Source organism: Gossypium arboreum, chromosome 6 (assembly GCF_025698485.1).
Source record: "Gossypium arboreum isolate Shixiya-1 chromosome 6, ASM2569848v2, whole genome shotgun sequence".
In the NCBI taxonomy this organism is placed as follows: domain Eukaryota; kingdom Viridiplantae; phylum Streptophyta; class Magnoliopsida; order Malvales; family Malvaceae; genus Gossypium; species Gossypium arboreum.
Window position 1 is genome coordinate 95124453 of NC_069075.1, and position 20271 is coordinate 95144723.

A 20271-nucleotide genomic window follows, 5' to 3' on the forward strand; every position below is an offset into this window, starting at 1 on the left:
TTCACATGCAATTTACTAAATCGAAGCCTAAAGCTTTCACACATTCATAATCATATATTTTAGACAATAAATATCACATTCAAATAATTTGGTGACTCGGTTTAGCGGTCCCGAAACCGCTTTCCGACTAGGGTCACTTTAGGGCTATCACAGGGTTTTTCAGGTAAGGTTTTTAATGAGGCAGTATATCAAGCGTATAATTATGTACTCTTTTTCCTTCACTAAGTTTTTGTCCTACTAGGTTTTTCTTAGTAAGGTTTTAATGAGGCATAATTAGATAATGAACATCCAAGGGGGAGTGTTATGAAATATTTATGTGGATGTCATTATCAACCCCATAAGTTATAAAACTCTTCCTATACCCGATAAATTATGAGACTTTTCCTATACCCCATTAGTATGGGAGATAAAAGGTCATGACCCTTTACATGCCCTATAATAATTAGAGAGTTACTTTTAACCCCTATATATATGGGGCTCATGTACTCATGAAAAATAATATATATAAAAAGAAGATACACTCTCTCTTTTATATTCTCTCTACACTCTTTCTTCTATCACATTTTAGTTTATTCTTTCTTTATTATTTCGCAACAAATTTAATTATTTTTAATTTTTAATTTTAAAATTTTAATCTAATAGTAGTTAAATTCATTAAATAAAATGATAATTTTTTTAGTCTTATGTGAAAATAACAAATTAGTATCACATTACATACAAATATTATATGAAAATAACAAATTAACTTGATATTATACATGTAATAATATTTCTTGCATAAAATTTTAAGAATAGCATAATTTAACCAAATCTAATCGCAATTATTAATCAAACTAGAATTTCAAAATTTATAAAACATAAAAATAAAAAGTACCACATTAGAGTACAAGAACTAAATCTATAATTTATAGATATAAGGGTTAACAACAAAATTTAACCCTTTAGTCACATTAACACCTACTAGTTTGCTATTCTCACTTACATCATACTAATTAAATTAAATTGAAAACAACATTCTTAAAAAATCATAATCAAATGATAAATAATTATGTTACGAATAAATTCTTTTAGATTAGATTATAGTTACGATTTAATCTACTATGTTTAAATTTAAAATTTAGTATTTATATTTTAATTTGAAGTAGTTTCATTCCTCTATATAATATTATTAGTTAGTCGAAATAGTTAATACCTTCAAATATTTTGGTTAAAATGTTGAGGTTGAATTTTTCTTAAAAATAGACTTACCAACTTTCCGTAGATTTTATTATTATTATTATTATTATTATTATTATTATTATTATTATTATTTGGTGTTAGAAATGTGTTTTAAGAGAAATTCACATCACCATTTTTATTGAAATAGTTAATAAATGTTAATTATTTGGACTAACTAATGTCATTGTAAAAGTAGAGAACCAAATTATATTACATTAAAATATAAAAACTAAATCCCAAAAAATTAATGTTAAATTAAAATATAAAAATTAAATCCCAAATATGAGCATTATAAATAGAAAATAGATCAAAACGATAATTTTACCATTACTTTTATAATAACTTAAACATGGTAAAAAGTTATTAATCAATCTAAATAAATAGTGCATTAAAATGTCATAGCTAACATGAATTAAAGAAAATTATTTATTCTAATTCATCATGCTAAAATAATAATATTTTGTAAATCACGTGAAAATTTGATTAAAGTAATTAACAATTATCAATATAAACCTTCTTTTTATATATAAAAGCTTTTATATAGATAGATAGATAGATATACTGAAAGAGAGACCAAAATGAGATTTCACCATCTCTTTTATATAATGGAAAAAAATGTAGCATACTTGTCAGCGTAGAAGAAATGAAGCAAAATGAAGCATGATTGTAATGGTTGTAATTGGAATTAATCTAAATTATGAGTGTTTAGAACTCACAATTGAGAAACCCATGCTTGAGTCAAAACAATGTGTTGATAATGATATGAAATGTATATTGTGAAGAAGTGATTAAGATATTAATAAAGAAAGACTCCAGGTGGTAATATAGTAAGATTTTAGAATATATGGTTCTATGTGTAAGTTACTGTCGAAAACATGAAATTTGAATAAGAATAAACATGTTACTAACCAGTAAAAAAGGAAAAGGAAAATAGTCTAACGGATCTTATGCAAAATGTGTTTAACTTACTTTAGTGTTCAAGGCAAATTTAATAAAATCATTTAAGTATAAAGGTAGGATTAGCACTTTAGATTGTTTTTTCCACATATAAGTTAGAGATTGAACACGAGAAGATAGTAGTTGAGTTCTTGAACACGAGAAGATAGTAGTTGAGTTCTGCATCAAGCACTCAGAAGCGCAAACTCTTTTATCATGTATAAATTATGACGCCCTTTTATATCCAACTAAATAGATAGAAACCAAAATTGAGATTCGAACATTTTCCTATATAATAAAAGTTTCAATTGTCAACATATGAAAGCTTAGGGCCTTATATATAGAAGTGTACAAATATATAATTTAAAATATGTTATAAAACATTCTACTTTTATAAATTGATAATTTAATCCCTGTACTTTTATTTTAAAGATTTTAATTTTTTACTGTTCATATTTCAAAATTAAGGTATAATTATTAACATTGTTAAATTTTTTTGTTAAATTAACTAGTGTGATATTCTGAAAAAAAAAACTCACTTCATAGTAGTGTAACTAAAAAAAGTACATTATAATAAACTTGAATTTAACAAAACATGTTTAACATTGTTATCAATTAAACTAGAAACAAAAGTACATGACTAAATTATGAAGTTACAAATAAGTATACAAGACTTGCGGCATATTTTAACCAAATATATACATAAACCCAAATAAGTCCTAACCCTTTGATTTGATCTGGCTGAAAGTGAAAAACTCTATTCAAAGGTTTATTTAGGTATAAATTAAAACTTAGAAACTTACTTCATGTTGAGAACTTATTTGGGTACAATTTAAATGTTGAGAACTTATTTGGGTACAATTTTAAATGTTGAGTACAAGATAAAAGATTAAGGGCTTATTTAGGTGTGATTCAGATAAAAGCAGTACACACAGTTTAGGGGTTTTTGTTGTTTTTGGCAAAGAGACCGAAAGGGCATCAAGCAAAAACTAGCAAGACGGTGAAAGCCATGATAATGCATGAACTTCCTATGTCTTAAGAAATCTCAGTATCACATCCTATGAATATGAATTGATATATTTAAGCAGCTGAAGTAATAAAGGGATGTTGTAATGAACGACTATACTAATAATGATAATAATGAAAATCAAGGAAACACATCAAGCCTGAATTAGTCTCCACAATTATATTTTGTACCAGAATCAAGAAAGTGTAAAGACATAAAAAGGAAGAAAAGACAGAGGGGTAGGTCACAACCTCGTCAGCATGTATTGATTCCATCCTTGCAATCTTTAGTTAAATTGTAAAAGGTTTCTACACGCGTCTTCGCCCGGTAAAGTACCTCAGTGTCCACAGCAACTCTCATGTATCCATCAAACTCAACTGGTTTCCCATCATTCAGCAATGTTGTCTCATTGTACCACTCGCTCTTGTTACTCCATAATTCCTTGTAGTCATCAAGCAGACGGACCTTATATTGAGACCTTAATTTATCAAAGTAATTATAGAATGGCTCGTTTGTTGCTATGTAAAGATTCCTCCAAGGCTGAATCAATACTTTGAGCTTTGTGAGAAGAGCATCAGGAGAGGTATCGGCATCCAAGTGCGGCCAGAGTTCTATATTTTGTGCCTTTTCCCCTCGAACCACATGAACAGCATCAAAATCCCAGTCCATTTGTCCACTGATCTCAGTCACTATATTCATCAATCTCTTTGATTTCCATAAAGCATGCCATGGCCTCTGAATGTACTTAGCTGCTTGCCCCTCACATACCCTGTACCAATAGTTTTCCGGCTCTGGTGCATCAAACTGCCTCCAAATTATCGTGCTCTTATCCTTCTTAAGTTGCATAGGTGTGACTTTATAGGTTGTAACCTTCTTGACTGGCACTTTTCTTTTACGGCCCCTATTCCATTTCTTCCAACCTCTCAAGAACTCACTCTCCTCCACAACAGATGCTACCTCCTTAAGATGCTCAAAATCAAAATAAAACCGGAAATCTTTTCCCTCCTCATCCCTATTGCTTGGATTATAAGTTGCCGATAAACATACGCTCAAGTCCATCACAAATGTCCTATTCAAATACATAGCCTCCCCCAAACCACACAAGAAACTCCACAAGTAATGATTCATTCCCTTGCAGTAGTCCCCTCCCCGTGCATAATACAAATACTTCCCTTTTCTAAAGTTCATTTCCGATCCCAAAGTTGGAATAGTATCATTTATCTCTTCATCGCCTACCGGTGGTGCGAGCCTTAGATTCCCACTACTACTTGTGGTGTTAGGTCTATTCCTAGGCCTCCGAGCATTAATTCCTGAATGCCAGCCACCAGCATGTACCACGTTATAGGTACAATTCTCTCCGATCCCGAACTTGAACCTTCTAAAATCTCTGTACTTCCTCCACGACTTCTCTTTCTTGTTCCTAAACCTCCAAGCCACATCACACTCATCCAGTTTTGACCCACTGACCGGAGTTTGATACTCCAGAAACACAATAAATTTGAAAGTTTTCAAATTGAATCTCTCCACTGTGACTAAAACGCGTGGATCTGAACAATTTACAAACTTGAGGTCCTCACAATCTGATTTCAGGTTCAAATTCAAGATTTTCTCTTCGGACTTCTCGATCACGGTTTCCGTGATGGGATTGATTGCCAAAGCAGGGGGCACTTCAGGAGCTGCCACAAGAACTACATCCTCACCAGTTTTAAGGATAGAATCGTCGTTTTTGAAAGTGGCATTCTCAGTTTGAGTGAAGAGCTTGGTTAAGGCCGGAGCTGATTCAAGCCATGGATCTGGGGGTTGGTAAGTGATAGCAATAACTGTAAATATCAACACTGAAAACACAAAAACTGAGAAGCATAGATTGCTTATCAGTTTTATCAGATTTTGTCCGATTGGTTCAGTGCTTAACTCTGATTCCTTCATGGGTTTTCTTTAATCCTAGAAAACCCAATTTAAAGAAAACCCAATTACAGAAACAAATAGATCTCCAGATAAACCAACAAAAAAATCTGATTCCTCCAAGGGTTTCGTTTATTTTTGAAAACCCAATACCAAAAACTAATCAGATCTTAATAACGGTACTGAAACGAAAATAAATAAATAAAGGGAAAATGGCAAAAGACTTGGATTACTTACAAGTGAATGTTTAATGGGTCTAGCTTTCCTGGAAGGAGGAAGTAACCAGATCCAGTAGTAAAAGAAGAATTGAAGAGTTTGGGGACCGTGAAAATAAAGACCTGGGTATACCGGGACAGATTTGCAAAGAAGTGCATTTTTCTGAAGGCTGAATTGATTACGCTACACTTACACTTAGTCGGTGCCATGTCAGAGTCATCAGATTTAGAAATCTTACTTGTCCACAACTCTTCCTACTAGAAATTAAATAATAAATAAATATAAGAAAATTTTTAAGGGTGTGGTCTATTATGAGAACTTTTTTTCGAGCGAAATTTTCTCATTTCAGTCGTTGGATCATTGGTGAAGAATATGAAAAAATGTCGTTCATTGATTATGCCACATGTGAAAACTCTTTATTTTTGAAATTGATTTAGTCGCCTACAAACTTCAGTATATGACCTATTGGCGAATGCTGTTCGCTATATCTTGAAGGTCATGGGATTAATCTATACGTAATTTAAATGAATACGTGTTTGAGCGTGTAAGTTTGAAATTCTATTGTGTCGAAAAAAAAGATGTAATCAATTGCATTCCTTAATCAAAACCAGAATAACTTTTAATGTTAGTAGTAGTTGACTTAATAAAAGGAGATGTTAAAGCTATGGAGTTTAATCTTTGGAGGATGCAGAGTTATTGTACAAAGAATGGGAGTCGAATGAGAGATGGTTGAATAATGTAGTGCATATTTTTCTACTAGCATTAGTTACTAATGTAGTGCATTTATACGAATGCGTTAGTCTAGGATTGATTAAAGCATAAACAGTAACATCAAAAAGAGAAAAAGTATCAGCAATCACATAAGGAGAAACGACTTCTTCTCTGGCCCAGATCACGTATGCTCTGGCAGGTGCTTGACCCTCAGACTTTGCATTCACCTCATGTGTGGTGCTGTAGCTAATTCCTACATTATATCTGGATCCTTGTTTTCTACCTCTCTATGGGGTGGTTGAAGATTTAGTTATCTACTTAAAGCTAATTTTAATTTTTTACAGCCAATCCTTCAGAAAATGCTCTAGCGATCCACATCAGAAACAAGCTCCACTCTTTAATCGGCATTCACAAAAATGGTTTTTACCACAATGCTCACATACCAATTTATTCGAATTGTGGACACTACTCACACTGGCGACTGATGTGGTATGGGGTCTCGGACTTCCATGTCATGATCGATCTCTCCTCGAATAACTAGAAAGAGGCGTGAACCTATTTGAAACATCCCTAAGCCGTTTTGGTGGAAGAGGCAGAAATGATCTAAACATATTCTACTTGCCTAAATCCCGATATTTCATTTCAACCTACTTCTTTGTGTTACATATATCCTCTATTTTCTGTGCTCTATCCGCCAATATAACAAACTCCTTTATTTCAAGAGCTCCAACAAACATCTAAATTTCTTCATTCAACTCCACTCAAAACGAGTGCACATTTTAGTTTCTATGGGAACCATCCCTCGAGCATATTTACTGAGTCTAAAAAATTCTCTTTCATACTTTGTCACTAACATCTTTCTTTGCTTTAACTCAAGAAACTCTCTTTCTTTCTTTTTTTCCAGATACCGCAGACTGATATATTTCTTCTTAAATTCAATTTGGAAGAATTCTCAATCAACTCTTTCTTTCGAAGCCACTACGATCAGTGTAGTGCACCGTAGATATGCTTCTTCTTTCAGTAAGGACACAACACACCTCAAATAGTCCTCTGGCAAACACATCAACTTATCAAAAACCCGCTATATATTTTCTAGCCAATATTCAGCTTTAGCTAGATCATTATCTCTTTTCCCTCAAAATTCTTCAGCCCCACATTTCTGAATTTTATCGATTGAGAGTCTATGAGCATTTATTGAGTTAAAACTTTGAGGACACAGGGGTGCTGAAGAAGGCACGGTAAGGGGTGGAGGTTACGGAGCCATAAGGTGAGTTTGCAGGAACTCTGTATACCATTCATTAATTATTTAGAAGAAGGTACCACATGTCTTATTCCCTTGTCCTTGAGCCGAAGGCGTATTTTGAACAGCTCATTGCTCAGAAGCTACTACATTATTATCTACTTCATCAGGTGCATCGTGATTGAACTCAACAAATATCATTTATCTATATAAAAAACCAAAATCAGATCAGATCAAAAGTCATCACACTATCACTGGTTACAAGTGGCATGTATTTCTGGACTCATACACGTTACGTTTTACTCTTAGAATAAACTAAATCGTAGCTTTAATACCACTAAATGTAACACTCTTTGCCCGATCCGGTCGCCAGACCCAAGCTATAGGATGTTATCACAGATTACAACACACACAAACACTATACGCATCCTTCAACATGCATAATACAATCATGGCGGACTGTTTTGTGAAAAGATACCCGAAGAACTATTTTGCGGGTAATCCTACTTCATGTTAAGATACCCGATGAACTATTTTGCGGGTAATCCTATTGCATGTTGTTCTCTACACACACACACACACACACACACACACACACACACACACACACACACACACACATATCAAATATATATTGAATGTCCTGTAGACACCTAAATTGCGGATGTCCGACGAACACCCATAATGCGAAATGTCCCATAGACATTAAAACATAACGCATACAGGTCTATGCTTTTCATAACAACCGAAATATTCTGCACCATTTATATACATGTTCAAAATCTAAATTTTTATCCATTTCAAGTATAACATCCAAAGAAACCATAATGTTCCCTTTATATCCACATGCAAGTATCACCAAAATACATGTCACTCTACTACGATGACATAAACAAAATCTACCAATCAATGAGCGGATAGTATAAGCTTCTTGTAGATTAGATTGGTGTGTCCAAAATGATCAAAATCTACATAAAAGATAGCAATATGAAAGTAAGTACTTAAAATATTTATAGCACGTTTGGTTCACTGGAATGAAATACGACTGTAATGGAATTGAATAGGTATAACAGTAGTTTGGTTGGATAGAATGGAATGAGTATTGTAATAGTATCCATCCGTTTGGTTGAGAGGAATAAATATGTAATAGCAAAAAAAAACCTCAAATGACGAATATGCCCTTTAACATTTAATGTATTTTCCACATTGTAAATTAAAAATATATAGGATTTTTCCTATATAATTCGCACCTTTTACTTAAATTTGTTGTTAAAACCAAGTAATTACTTAATAAATTAATAAAATATATGAAAATATGAAGTTGGGATATGGAAATTATTAAAATATGATTTTATGCTTTATTATATAGTTTTCATGCAAAAATGGCTTCTTTTATATTAATTTAAGCATATTATATTTTCAAGCTATAAAGTGGGTCATGCATGATTAAATTAAATAATAAAATATAATTTATATTTAATAATTTATTTTAATATGTTTTATTAATAAATTGGGTTTTAATTAATTAAGTAAATTGATTAATTAAAGTGATTAAATTACATTCTTTGGTCCTCTAAATTATCTACTATTGCTAGACAGGTCTGAGCGCTTTATGTTGATTACAAAACCATCCAAATGGAGGACCAAGTCAACCCAAAATTCAGCTGCATGTGGATGTTCATAAATCAAATTTTGGTTTAATTACACACGGTTCTTGAAAAGTTGAAGAAATCAGAGATTTACCCAGAGATTTGCAATTGATCGAGTCATGATCCTGATGATGTTGTGGCACTTAAATCAAGAAAAAAGCAGTCACATTTCCACAAACCATGGCCGGCCACCCTTGGATGAATTTTCAAAAGATGGACACTCCTATTTTTAGCAAACTAGCTCCCTTGCCTCACCTATAAATAAGACCCCATTTCTCACTTTTCTAATCATCCCTCATCCTTTAATCATCCCTCACGCATTCATCATTCTCTCCTCTCTCAACTCTCTTAGCCTTCACGCCTATCATCATCTTTGCATAAAGATTTTCAGCAAATTAGCCTCTTAAAGAGCCTTTGGTCAGCCACCTCGGAGAGCCATCAACAAAGGACCAAAGCGAAGGAATGAATAAGCCCTCGTCAGTCAGAGTCTTGGGTGACAGCCACTTTGATTTGGGTTTAATCTTTCTTTTCTTTAACTTAATTCAAGAATGTTTGCTATGTGTTTACTATTCTTGTTTAAAACAATGATAGCTTAATTTTATTTAAGCTAGGATGATTATTTTGATTGAATAATATTTATTTGATTCATGCTTATAATGTTTTTGCCTCTATCGATTATGTTTTCAATTAAAATCAAGTCTTTATTTCGTTCATACAAGATTGAAATGCACCTGAATTAGCTGAGCGATCCTAACCAGACAACTGCTATTGGACACATAATTGAAATGTGCATGCTTAATTTAGATCCTAACTCGATTAAACTGTACGTTACATAACAACCCTAACCAGGCTCTGTTATCTGCATAGTTTTTAAATTTGTGTGATTAAACTATTTCAAACCTAACACGTCCTTATTACCTCGAATGAATTCTAAGAAACCTTTAGTAAATAAGGATTAGTAAAGTGCGTATTTACTAAGTAAAGGATTCTGAAAGGACCTAATATGGTTTTCCAAACTCATGAAAGATCGAGTTGTCATGGAATGTTTTTGCGAATATTGATAAGCATGTTGATAATAATTTGAGTTTAATTAAAGTAATTATCCTAGCTTATTTATGTTATAATTGTTGCTTATTGTGTTAATTATGCTAAAATCTATTTCATTCATATAGTTGCATGTTAGGATAAATCACATCAGGGATCGTTGCATTTAGTTTAATATATTTTAATCATCACTTCTTAATTATATTATTTTTATTTATCAAATTGTTAATATAATTTTATAAATTAATTGACTTAGCACAAATACAATCCCTGTAGAGACGATAACTCGATACTTACTTATTACTTGATAACTACTATGTACACTTGCACAAACCCGAGCGTTCCAAGTTTTTGGCGTCGTTGCCGGTGATTGTCAACTATTGTCATAGTCATTTTTTGTGAAATTATTTATTTTCAATTTGGTTATTTCTAACATTACTAACTTATTCTTTTTTAATTTTGTGATTTTCTTTTCAGGTGTTTATGAGCATAGATTGGATTATCAATTTACTTCCAGTAGACCCTGAAATTAAGCGAACTTTCAGGCAAAGAAGACGTGAATGAACAGCTCAAAGACAAGTCGAGATGGACTTTGGAAATCAGAATCAAGACCAAGGTAATGAAGCCAATCATGTACGAAATTCCATCCTTATTGCCGTTGATAGAGGGATTGATACATCAGACAATATGCTGTGTCGCTTTTCAATGAGTTAAATCCAGGAATCAGAAGGCCAGATATTGAGGCAACCTAATTCAAATTGAAACAAGTGATGTTTCAAATGCTACAAACAGTGGGCCAATTCAGTGGTATGTCCATGGAAGATCCACATCTCCACCTTCGATTGTTTATGGATGTGAGTGATTAATTCAAGAAAGCCGCTATGATTGAAGACACACTGAGGTTGAAGTTGTTTCCATACTCGTTGCAAGGTCAAGCATGAGCATGGCTCAATTCATTGCCACCAAGTTCCATATCTACATGGCAAGAATTAGCAGAGAGATTTTTGGTTAAGTATTTCCTGCTTAGCAAGAACGCTAAGTTGAGGAACGAGATCACAACTTTCTAACAATTGGGTGACGAGTCTTTGTTGAGTCTTGGGAGTGATTTAAGGAGTTATTTCGTAAGTGTCCTCATCATTGGATTCCTCATTGTATCTAGTTGGAGACATTCTATAATGGTCTCAATGCACATACAAGATTGATGGTAGATGTTTCTGCGAATGGTGCAAATTTGCCTAAGTCTTATAATGAGACTTATAATGTAACACCCCGAACCCGAGACCGTTGCCGGTGTCGGACACGAGGGGTTAAAAAGCCAAAACCACTTATGGCACCGACCAATTTGACATTCCCAGGCAAGCTGGAAAACTGCATCGCTGTCGCCTTAAAAAGCATATCTCGAGTTTCACAACTCGGAAACTGATTCCGTAAATTTTCCCTGAATTTAGACTCATATATCCATCCATGGATTTATTTCTAGAATTTTTGGTCGGGCCAATTGGTACAGTTTATTAGTTAAAGTCACCCATGTTACAGGGGTCGACTACACTGACCTTCAAGCGTTACAACTTGAATATCTCTCTGTACAGGGTTTCAATACTGATGCCGTTTGTTTCTAATGAAACTAGACTCAAAAAGGAATCTGCACATATAAGGCATGACTTCTAATTCATTCTGGATAATTTATGGTAAATTTTCAAATTCGCGACAGGGGACCCAGAAACTGTTCTGGTAGTGTCTCACGAGAACTTTAATATCTCTCGGTATACTGTTCATATGATCGTTTCGTTACTTTCATATGAAAATAGACTCGTCAAGGTTCGATCACATAATTTATTCACTATTTAACACCATTCCTACAAATTTTGGTGATTTTCCACATCCACATCACTGCAGCTGGCAGCATCTGTTTTTAAGGTAGGCTTTACCTATATTGTAGTTCCCATGGACCAACTATAGTCTAGTCATACTTAGGTCCAACATATGATCATATTTAGCCATTCCAATGGCTGATCATGTGACCAACTCTCTCATTCCAAACCATAATCACATCATGAAATCAAATATAATTACAAACCACATGTGGTCAAATTCCATACTCCACTTTTACGAACCATTTTCGCATGGCCGCACACATATACATCACAAAGTACTTAAAAACAACCGAGGGTAGTCCTATACATGCCATATCCAAAACTCAACTAAAGGAGTACCAAAAAGGGCTTTGATAGTGTGGTTGACTTCAACTTCTATGATCCCGAATCCGATCGCTAACGAGCAAAATCTATAAACAGAGAAACAAAGAAACGGAGTAAGCAATTTATGCTTAGTAAGTTTCGAGCCATAATATACACACAACCAAAGCATAGCATTCAAGTAGCTAAACAATAATTCATATGTACAATTTCTCAAAGACATGCTTACTTCACAATCCCAACTCTTATATTCATACACAAATAACGGCTTAGTTAATGCCGATAGCTCATTTATCATTGGAGCGAATATTCATACGCACTTACTCATAGTGTGCAAAGCACACACAAAACATACCTTGTTGTTGGGAACTTCACAAGTGCATTAACTGAAAATTTTACAGCAAGCTTATAATTTTCAAATCACATACCTTCGGAGTTTAACCGGATATAGCTACTCGTTCAAACGCCTTCGGGATATAGCCCGGTTATGGTAACCCGCACAAATGCCTTCGGGACTTAACCCGGATATCACAACTCGCACAATTGCCTTCGGCTTAGCCGGATATCATAGCTTCGCACCATTGCCTTGGGCTTAGCCCGATGTCACAACTCGCACAATTGCCTTGGGCTTAGCTTGGATATCACAATTCGCACATTCATACACATCTTTGTTTCAATTTCAATCAAACTTTTATGCACAATTTACTTAATCAAGAATATCATTTCGGCTCAATGGCCACATACAAGGGCACAATTTCGATTGCTTATTACTTTGTTCAATCGAATCAAAATCTAAGTTTCGATACTCAAAACTTACCTCGAATGTTGTCGAACGATTCCGATGGCTATCCGACTACTTTTTCCTTCCCTTTATCGGATTTGGTTCCCCTTTGCTCTTGAGCTTAATGTTAACAAATAAATTGATTTAATCGTTTTGAATATCGAAAAGAGGAACTCATGGCACTTAGCCCACATATATTCACTAGACATTATAGTCACATGCGCACGAATTCATGAATCAAACTCAACACACAAAGCCTTCAACATGCTTACTCATGGCGAACAACACAACCTCTTAGGTACTCATTCATGGGCCGATTATGCATGTTGATGTTGAGGCCAATTACATGTTTAATACCACACATGAATGGCACACATTTTACTAGCTAATGCTTTACATATTGTGGCTCAATACACATCTATCATTTACCTCATAACCAAAACATAATCACAAGAAAATACATACTTTGAGATAGTATATATGTCATACCAACACATCATGTGCAAACATATATATACATATAGGTGCATGGTCAATCTCAAGGTGTTCATAACCATCTAAAACACAAATTTTACCAATCAAGTAACAAGCATAAATCATGCTCATGAATGCATCATGGCCGAATACATCACAATCATACCCCATTGAACTTGGTCATGGTTAAACAAAGAACTCAATGTCTTACTCAAGATTGCTACAAAGAAATTTCAAGAGTAGTCAATCCATCATTTCATGCATCATTAGCAAGCTTCACATTTAGCATGCAATGGCTTTAATACAATAACAACCTTGGCCAAATACCATTTCCATGGCATAACAAGGATTTGAACCATGGCTAACATGAACATCAAGTTAGCAACTAAAACATGCATGAATCTCATGACACAACCTCATACATACCTTAATCTTGATGCAAGTATAGCCAAAATCTCCTTCTAGATCTCTTCCAAACCAAAAATGGAGCAAAAATCCTCCTTCTTCCTTAGTTTTGGCTCAAAGAAAGGATGAACAAATTTTTTCTTTCTTTCTCTACAACTCACGGCAATAGGGGGAATACCACACTCACACACATTTTTTTCATTCTTTTCTTACCCATACACCTTTGTTTATTATTTCTCCCTAATGCACCAACAAAACATGTTTCATGACATGTTTTGCCCATCCTCTCTTGCCATGGCGGCCACTTCATGTTGGGGGAAATTTGACATGCAAATCCCTTATTTTGCATGCATGATCAACTAGTCATCACACATTTCCCCATCATACTTTCAAAGTTCACTACTAGGTCCTTTCTAGTGAAATTCACATTTATAACACTAAATCGAAACATCAAAAATGTCACACACAAATTAACACATATCATAGGCATCAAAATAGATTTTAAATTATTTTTATGCCTCGGTTTTGTGGTCCCAAAACCACATCCCGACTAGGGTCAATTTTGGGCTGTCACAACTCTCCCCCACTTAAGAAATTTTCGTCCCCGAAAATCTTACTGGTAAATAGGGTTGGGTATCGCTCTTTCATAGAGTTCTCGGTTTCCCAAGTAGCTTCTTCTATCCCGTGTTTGAGCCATAACACTTTCACTAGCGGAACCCGCTTGTTTCGGAACTCTTTCACTTCACGTGATAGGATACGAATCGGTTCTTCCTCATAACTCATATTGGCTTGAATTTCAAACTCTGATGGACTAATCACGTGCGATGGATCAGATCTATAGCGTCGAAGCATCGAAACATGAAAGACATCGTGAATCTTTTCGAGTTCGGGGCAAAATCAAATGATATGCAATCGGACCGACTCGCTCGGATATCTCATATGGCCCAATGAACCTCGGGCTCAACTTGCCTTTACTACCGAATCGAGTATCTTTTTCCAAGGCGAAACCTTGAGAAACACTTTATCTCCTACCGATACTCGATGTCTTTTCGTTTCGACCGCGTCGACTTCGACGATCGGAGGCTATCTTCGACTTTCACGGATTACTTTCACTTTCATTCAGCATCTCTAATCAAATCCACCCGAAAATTTTGCTTTCACCGAGCTCGGTCAAAACAATGGCGCACGGCATTTACGATCGCATAAAGCCTCGTAGGGTGCCATCTTAATACTTGATTGAAAACTATTGTTGTGGCGAATTCAATCAAAGGCAAATACCGTTCCCATGATCCATCGAACTCGAGGATGCAACATCTTAACATATCCTCAAGTATCTAAATTATCTGCTTCGGATTGACCATCGGTTTGGGGGTGAAAGGCGGTCTGAAATGCAACTTGGTACCCAAAGCTTCTTGCAACTTCTTCCAAAATCGCGAGGTAAATCTCGGATCTCTATCCGACACGATGGAAATAGGCACCCGTGTAATCTCACAATCGAGAAACGTACAATTAGCTAGTTTGTCCATTGAAAACCCGACGATTGGGACAAAGTGAGCCGACTTAGTCAATCTATCTACAACGACCCAAATCGCATCCTTCTTACTTGCTGACAATGGCAGTCCGGATACAATGTCTATTGTGACTCGATCCCATTTCCACTCGGGTATCGTGATCGGCTAAAGTAATCCTGAAGGCACTGGATGTTCCGCTTTCACTTGTTGACATATTAAACATCTCAAAACAAAGTCGGAGATGTCTCATTTCATACCATGTCACCAAAATCGACGTTTCAAATCGTTGTACATCTTCGTACTCCGGTGGATTGCCATTCGGCTACAATGGGCTTCATTCGAATTATCGAAATAAGTTCAATTCTTTGGAACACAGACGACTTTTGAACCTCAAACAATCGTCATCATCGATTTGAAATTCGAGTCCTTGTTCGAACACACTCATTTCGCTTTTGCAACCAACTCATCGTCGACTTTCTCGAGCTTCACGAATTTGACGTATTAATAATGGTTTGGCTTTCAATTCAGCTACTAACACATTGTCGGGTAGAACAGACATGTGTACATTCATCACTCGTAAAGCGAATAATGATTTACGACTTAAGGCATCCGCAACCACATTTGCCTTTCCCGGGTGATAGTCAATGACCAGCTCATAATCCTTTAACAGCTCGAGCCAACGTCTTTGTCGCAGATTTAAGTCTCTTTGAGTCATCAAATATTTGAGACTTTTGTGATCCGAATACACATGGCACTTCTCACCAAATAAGTAATGTCGCCATATCTTTAAGGCGAATACGATGGCAGCCAATTCGAGATCATGGGTCGGATAATTTTTCTCATGTGGCTTTAATTGTCTCGACGCATAGGCCACAACTCGCCCTTCTTGCATCAATACGCAACCCAACCCAAGTAGGGATGCGTCACTATAAATGACAAACTCTTTGCCCGATTTCGCTTTAATCGAATTGGGGCTTCAGTCAAATAAGTTTTCAGTTGATCGAAACTTTTCTGACATTTCTCCGTCCATTCGAACTTAACATCCTTTTGGAGTAGCTTCGTCATTGGCGTGGCTATCGTCGAGAAACCTTTTACAAATCGTCGGTAATAACCGGCAAGCCCCAAATAGCTCCGAGCCTCGGTAATATTTCTCGGAGGCTTCCAGTTAAGTATGGCTAAAATTTTGTTCGGGTCGACTCGAATACCCGATGCAGATACCACATGCCCCAAGAAGCTAACCTCTCTTAACCAGAACTCACACTTGCTGAACTTAGCATATAATTGCTTATCCCGTAAGATTCGCAGCACTAACCTCAGGTGTTCAGCATGTTCGGTCTCATTTCTTGAATAGACCAAGATGTCATCAATGAACACGACTACGAACCGATCCAAATATGGTTTGAAGATTCGATTCATCAAATCCATAAATACCGCAAGGGCATTAGTAAGCCCGAACGGCATCACTAGGAACTCGTAGTGACCATATCTCGTTCTGAAGGCCGTTTTGGGTACGTCCGATTCTCGAATTCGCAACTGATAATAGCCCGATCTCAAATCTATTTTCGAGAACACTGAGGCTCCCTTCAGTTGATCGAACAAATCATCGATACGCGGTAACAGATATTTGTTCTTTATCGTCGCTTTATTAAGTCGACGATAGTCGATGCAACCTCATGGTTCCATCCTTCTTTTTCACAAACAACACTGGTGCACCCCAAGGTGAAAAACTCGGGCGAGCAAAACCTTTATCCACCAATTCTTGCAACTGAGCTTTCAACTCCTTTAATTCCGTTGGTGCCATACGATATGGAGCTATCGAAATTGGAGTGGTACCAGGTACCAATTCGATGCCAAACTCTATTTTCCGAATAGGTGGTAAACCCGGCAATCCTTCAGGGAAAACATCCGGGTATTCACAAACCACTGGCACAGATTCGGGTTTCTTTTCTAACTCCTTGTCATCTAGAACATACGCAAGGTATGCTTCGCACCCCTTTCTTACGTATTTCTGGGCCAACATTGCTGATATTACAGCTGACAACCCCTTTAAGTCCGTAGACTCATCCCGAATTATCTCGTTATTTGCGCACCTCAGATCAATAGTCCTGCTTTTGCAATTTACAACCGCATCATGCATGGTCAACCAATCCAAACCAAGAATAACGTCGAATTCGTCGAACGACAAAAGCATCAAGTCCACCGGAAAACAAGAACCTCGGAATACTAGGGGACTTTTCTTACACACTTTGTTGACAAGCACGTAATGACCCAAGGGTTTGACACCAATTACAAACTCGAAGAGACTCAATGGGCAAAGTCTTCTTTGGATGCTAAGGTTTCGCATATATAAGAATGAGTAGGACCAGGGTCAATCAAAGCAATCACATTAGTGTAAAGGAGAGTAAAAGTACCGGTAATAACATCTGACGAGGAAGCATCCTCACGTGCGCGTATGGCATAAGTCCTAGCAGGAGCACGAGCCTCGGATCTGATGGTAGCATCTCTAGATCCTCTCTGACCACCACTAGCATTGCCCATATTTCTAGGTGGCCAACCTCGAGTTGTGGTAGCACCCGGGTTCCCACTTTGATTTACGTTTTGTTCAGATAAACTCGGGCAATCCTTAATAAAATGATCGACTGACCCGCACTTGTAACAGGAGCGGTCACGGAATCTACAACTCCCAAAATGCCATTTTCCACAATATTGGCACTGCTCGTCTCGACGATCATTGCCAACACCGGCGATCAAGTGACTCAGCGTGCCCATAGGGGTCGATCGCGGTCTCGTCTAGAAAAGCCCGAAGTGTCTCTAGACCGGCCTAAGCCATCTCTAAATTTCTTTGATGATTGTGGGAAGGGCTTCCCAAAGACCTCTTCTGAAACTCCCTTGCTCCCACTTCACTTTTCTTTTCTCCATATTGAGCTCCTCGGCTTTGCACTTTCGCTCGACAAGAGCCACAAACTCTCGGATTTCCAAAATGCCAACATACTGACTTTATATCATCATTCAGTCCATCTTCGAAGCGTTTACACATCACTGCTTCTGAAGAAATGTATTCGCGCGCGTACCGGCTAAGCCTCACAAATTTTCGTTCGTAGTTGGTAACCGACATGGAACCTTGTTTAAGTTCAAGAAATTCCTTCCGTTTTTATCCATAAATCTCGATCGATATACTTCTTTTGAACTCGGTTAGAAAGAACTCCCAAGTTACGTGCTCCCTAGGCACTGTGAAGTCGAGTACTCTACCAACAAGAGGCGGAATCGCGTAGCAAGGAGATAGTACACTTTAAGCATTTATCGGTGTACATGATAGCTCTTCGAGCACCGGATAGTGTTGTCCAACCAAAATTCAGCTTGCTCGGCATCGTCGCTATCCGTAGCTTTAAATTCAGTAGCCCCATGTTTTGAATTCATCGATCGGGGCTTACTTGACCTTATTTGGTCGATTCTCGGAGGTATTGTAGGTGCGGGGTTGCATTAGTCGGGAATGGAGGTTGTGGAACAGTAGTGTTAGTTTGAATGTATTGGTTGAACCAATCATTCATCACGCTATAAAAGGCTTGCTTAGCCTCATCATTCGGATTGCTAGCAATAGGTTGAGAGTCCACCGGCGCTGTCCCTTGCGCGGGAGCAGGCGCCACACTCTCCACATCATCAGCTATTGCTCGGTTGGGATCGGGATCCATGGCTATAAACAAACACAAATTTCAAAATGTCAGAAATCACCACACTATCAATTATCACTTAATGGCATGTATAGCTAGACCCCAAACATATCACGGTAGTCCTAGGATCGACAAAATCGTAGCTCTGATACCAATAAAATTGTAACACCCGAACCCGAGACCGTTGCGATTGTCGGACACGAGGGTTAACAAGCCAAAACCACTTATGGCACCGACCAATTTGACATTCCCAGGCAAGCTGGAAAACTGCGTCGCTGTCGCCTTAAAAAGCATATCTCGAGTTTCACAACTCCGAAACTGATTCCATAAATTTTCCCTGAATTTAGACTCATATATCCATCCATGTATTTATTTCTAGAATTTTTGGTCGGGCCAATTGGTACAGTTTATTAGTTAAAGTCACCCATGTTACAGGGGTCGACTACACTGACCTTCGCGCGTTACAACTTGAATATCTCTCTGTACAGGGTTTCAATACTGATGCCGTTTGTTTCTAATGAAACTAGACTCAAAAAGGAATCTGCACATATAAGGCATGACTTCTAATTAATTCTGGATAATTTATGGTAAATTTTCAAATTCGCGACAGGGGACCCAGAAACCGTTCTGGTCCTGTCTCACGAGAACTTTAATATCTCTCGGTATACTGTTCATATTATCATTTCGTTACTTTCATATGAATATAGACTCATCAAGGTTCGATCATATAATTTATTCACTATTTAACACCATTCCTACAAATTTTGGTGATTTTCCACATCCACGTCACTGCAGCTGGCAGCATCTGTTTTTAAGGTAGGCTTTACCTATATTGTAGTTCCCATGGACCAACTATAGTCTAGTCATACTTAGGTCCAACATATGATCATATTTAGCCATTCCAATGGCTGATCATGTGACCAACTCTCTCATTCCAAACCATAATCACATCATGAAACCAAATATAATTACAAACCACATGTGGTCAAATTCCATACTCCACTTTTACGAACCATTTTCGCATGGCCGCACACATATACAACACAAAGTACTTAAAAACAACCGAGGGTAGTCCTATACATGCCATATCCAAAACTCAACTAAAGGAGTACCAAAAAGGGCTTTGATAGTGTGGTTGACTTCAACTTCTATGATCCCGAATCCGATCTCTAACGAGCAAAATCTATAAACAGAGAAACAAAGAAACGGAGTAAGCAATTTATGCTTAGTAAGTTTCGAGCCATAATATACACACAACCAAAGCATAGCATTCAAGTAGCTAAACAATAATTCATATGTACAATTTCTCAAAGAC

General features: G+C 36.6%; 1 protein-coding gene and 1 non-coding gene across 2 annotated transcripts; both read right to left on the reverse strand.

Annotated features, from left to right (window-relative positions):
- Nucleotides 1-3261: 3261 nt before the first annotated feature.
- Nucleotides 3262-5532, reverse strand: LOC108457076 (uncharacterized). The gene is made up of 2 exons (XM_053029896.1): nucleotides 5300-5532; nucleotides 3262-5101 (listed from the first exon to the last, which is right to left on the reverse strand). The coding sequence occupies exon 2, from the start codon at nucleotides 5084-5086 to the stop codon at nucleotides 3416-3418; it is 1671 nt and encodes a 556-aa protein (XP_052885856.1). The 5' UTR covers nucleotides 5087-5101; nucleotides 5300-5532; the 3' UTR covers nucleotides 3262-3415.
- A 5427-nt stretch (nucleotides 5533-10959) lies between these two features.
- Nucleotides 10960-11065, reverse strand: LOC128294275 (small nucleolar RNA R71). The gene has a single exon (XR_008284589.1). It is a non-coding gene; the product is annotated as a small nucleolar RNA R71 (small nucleolar RNA).
- Nucleotides 11066-20271: the final 9206 nt, after the last annotated feature.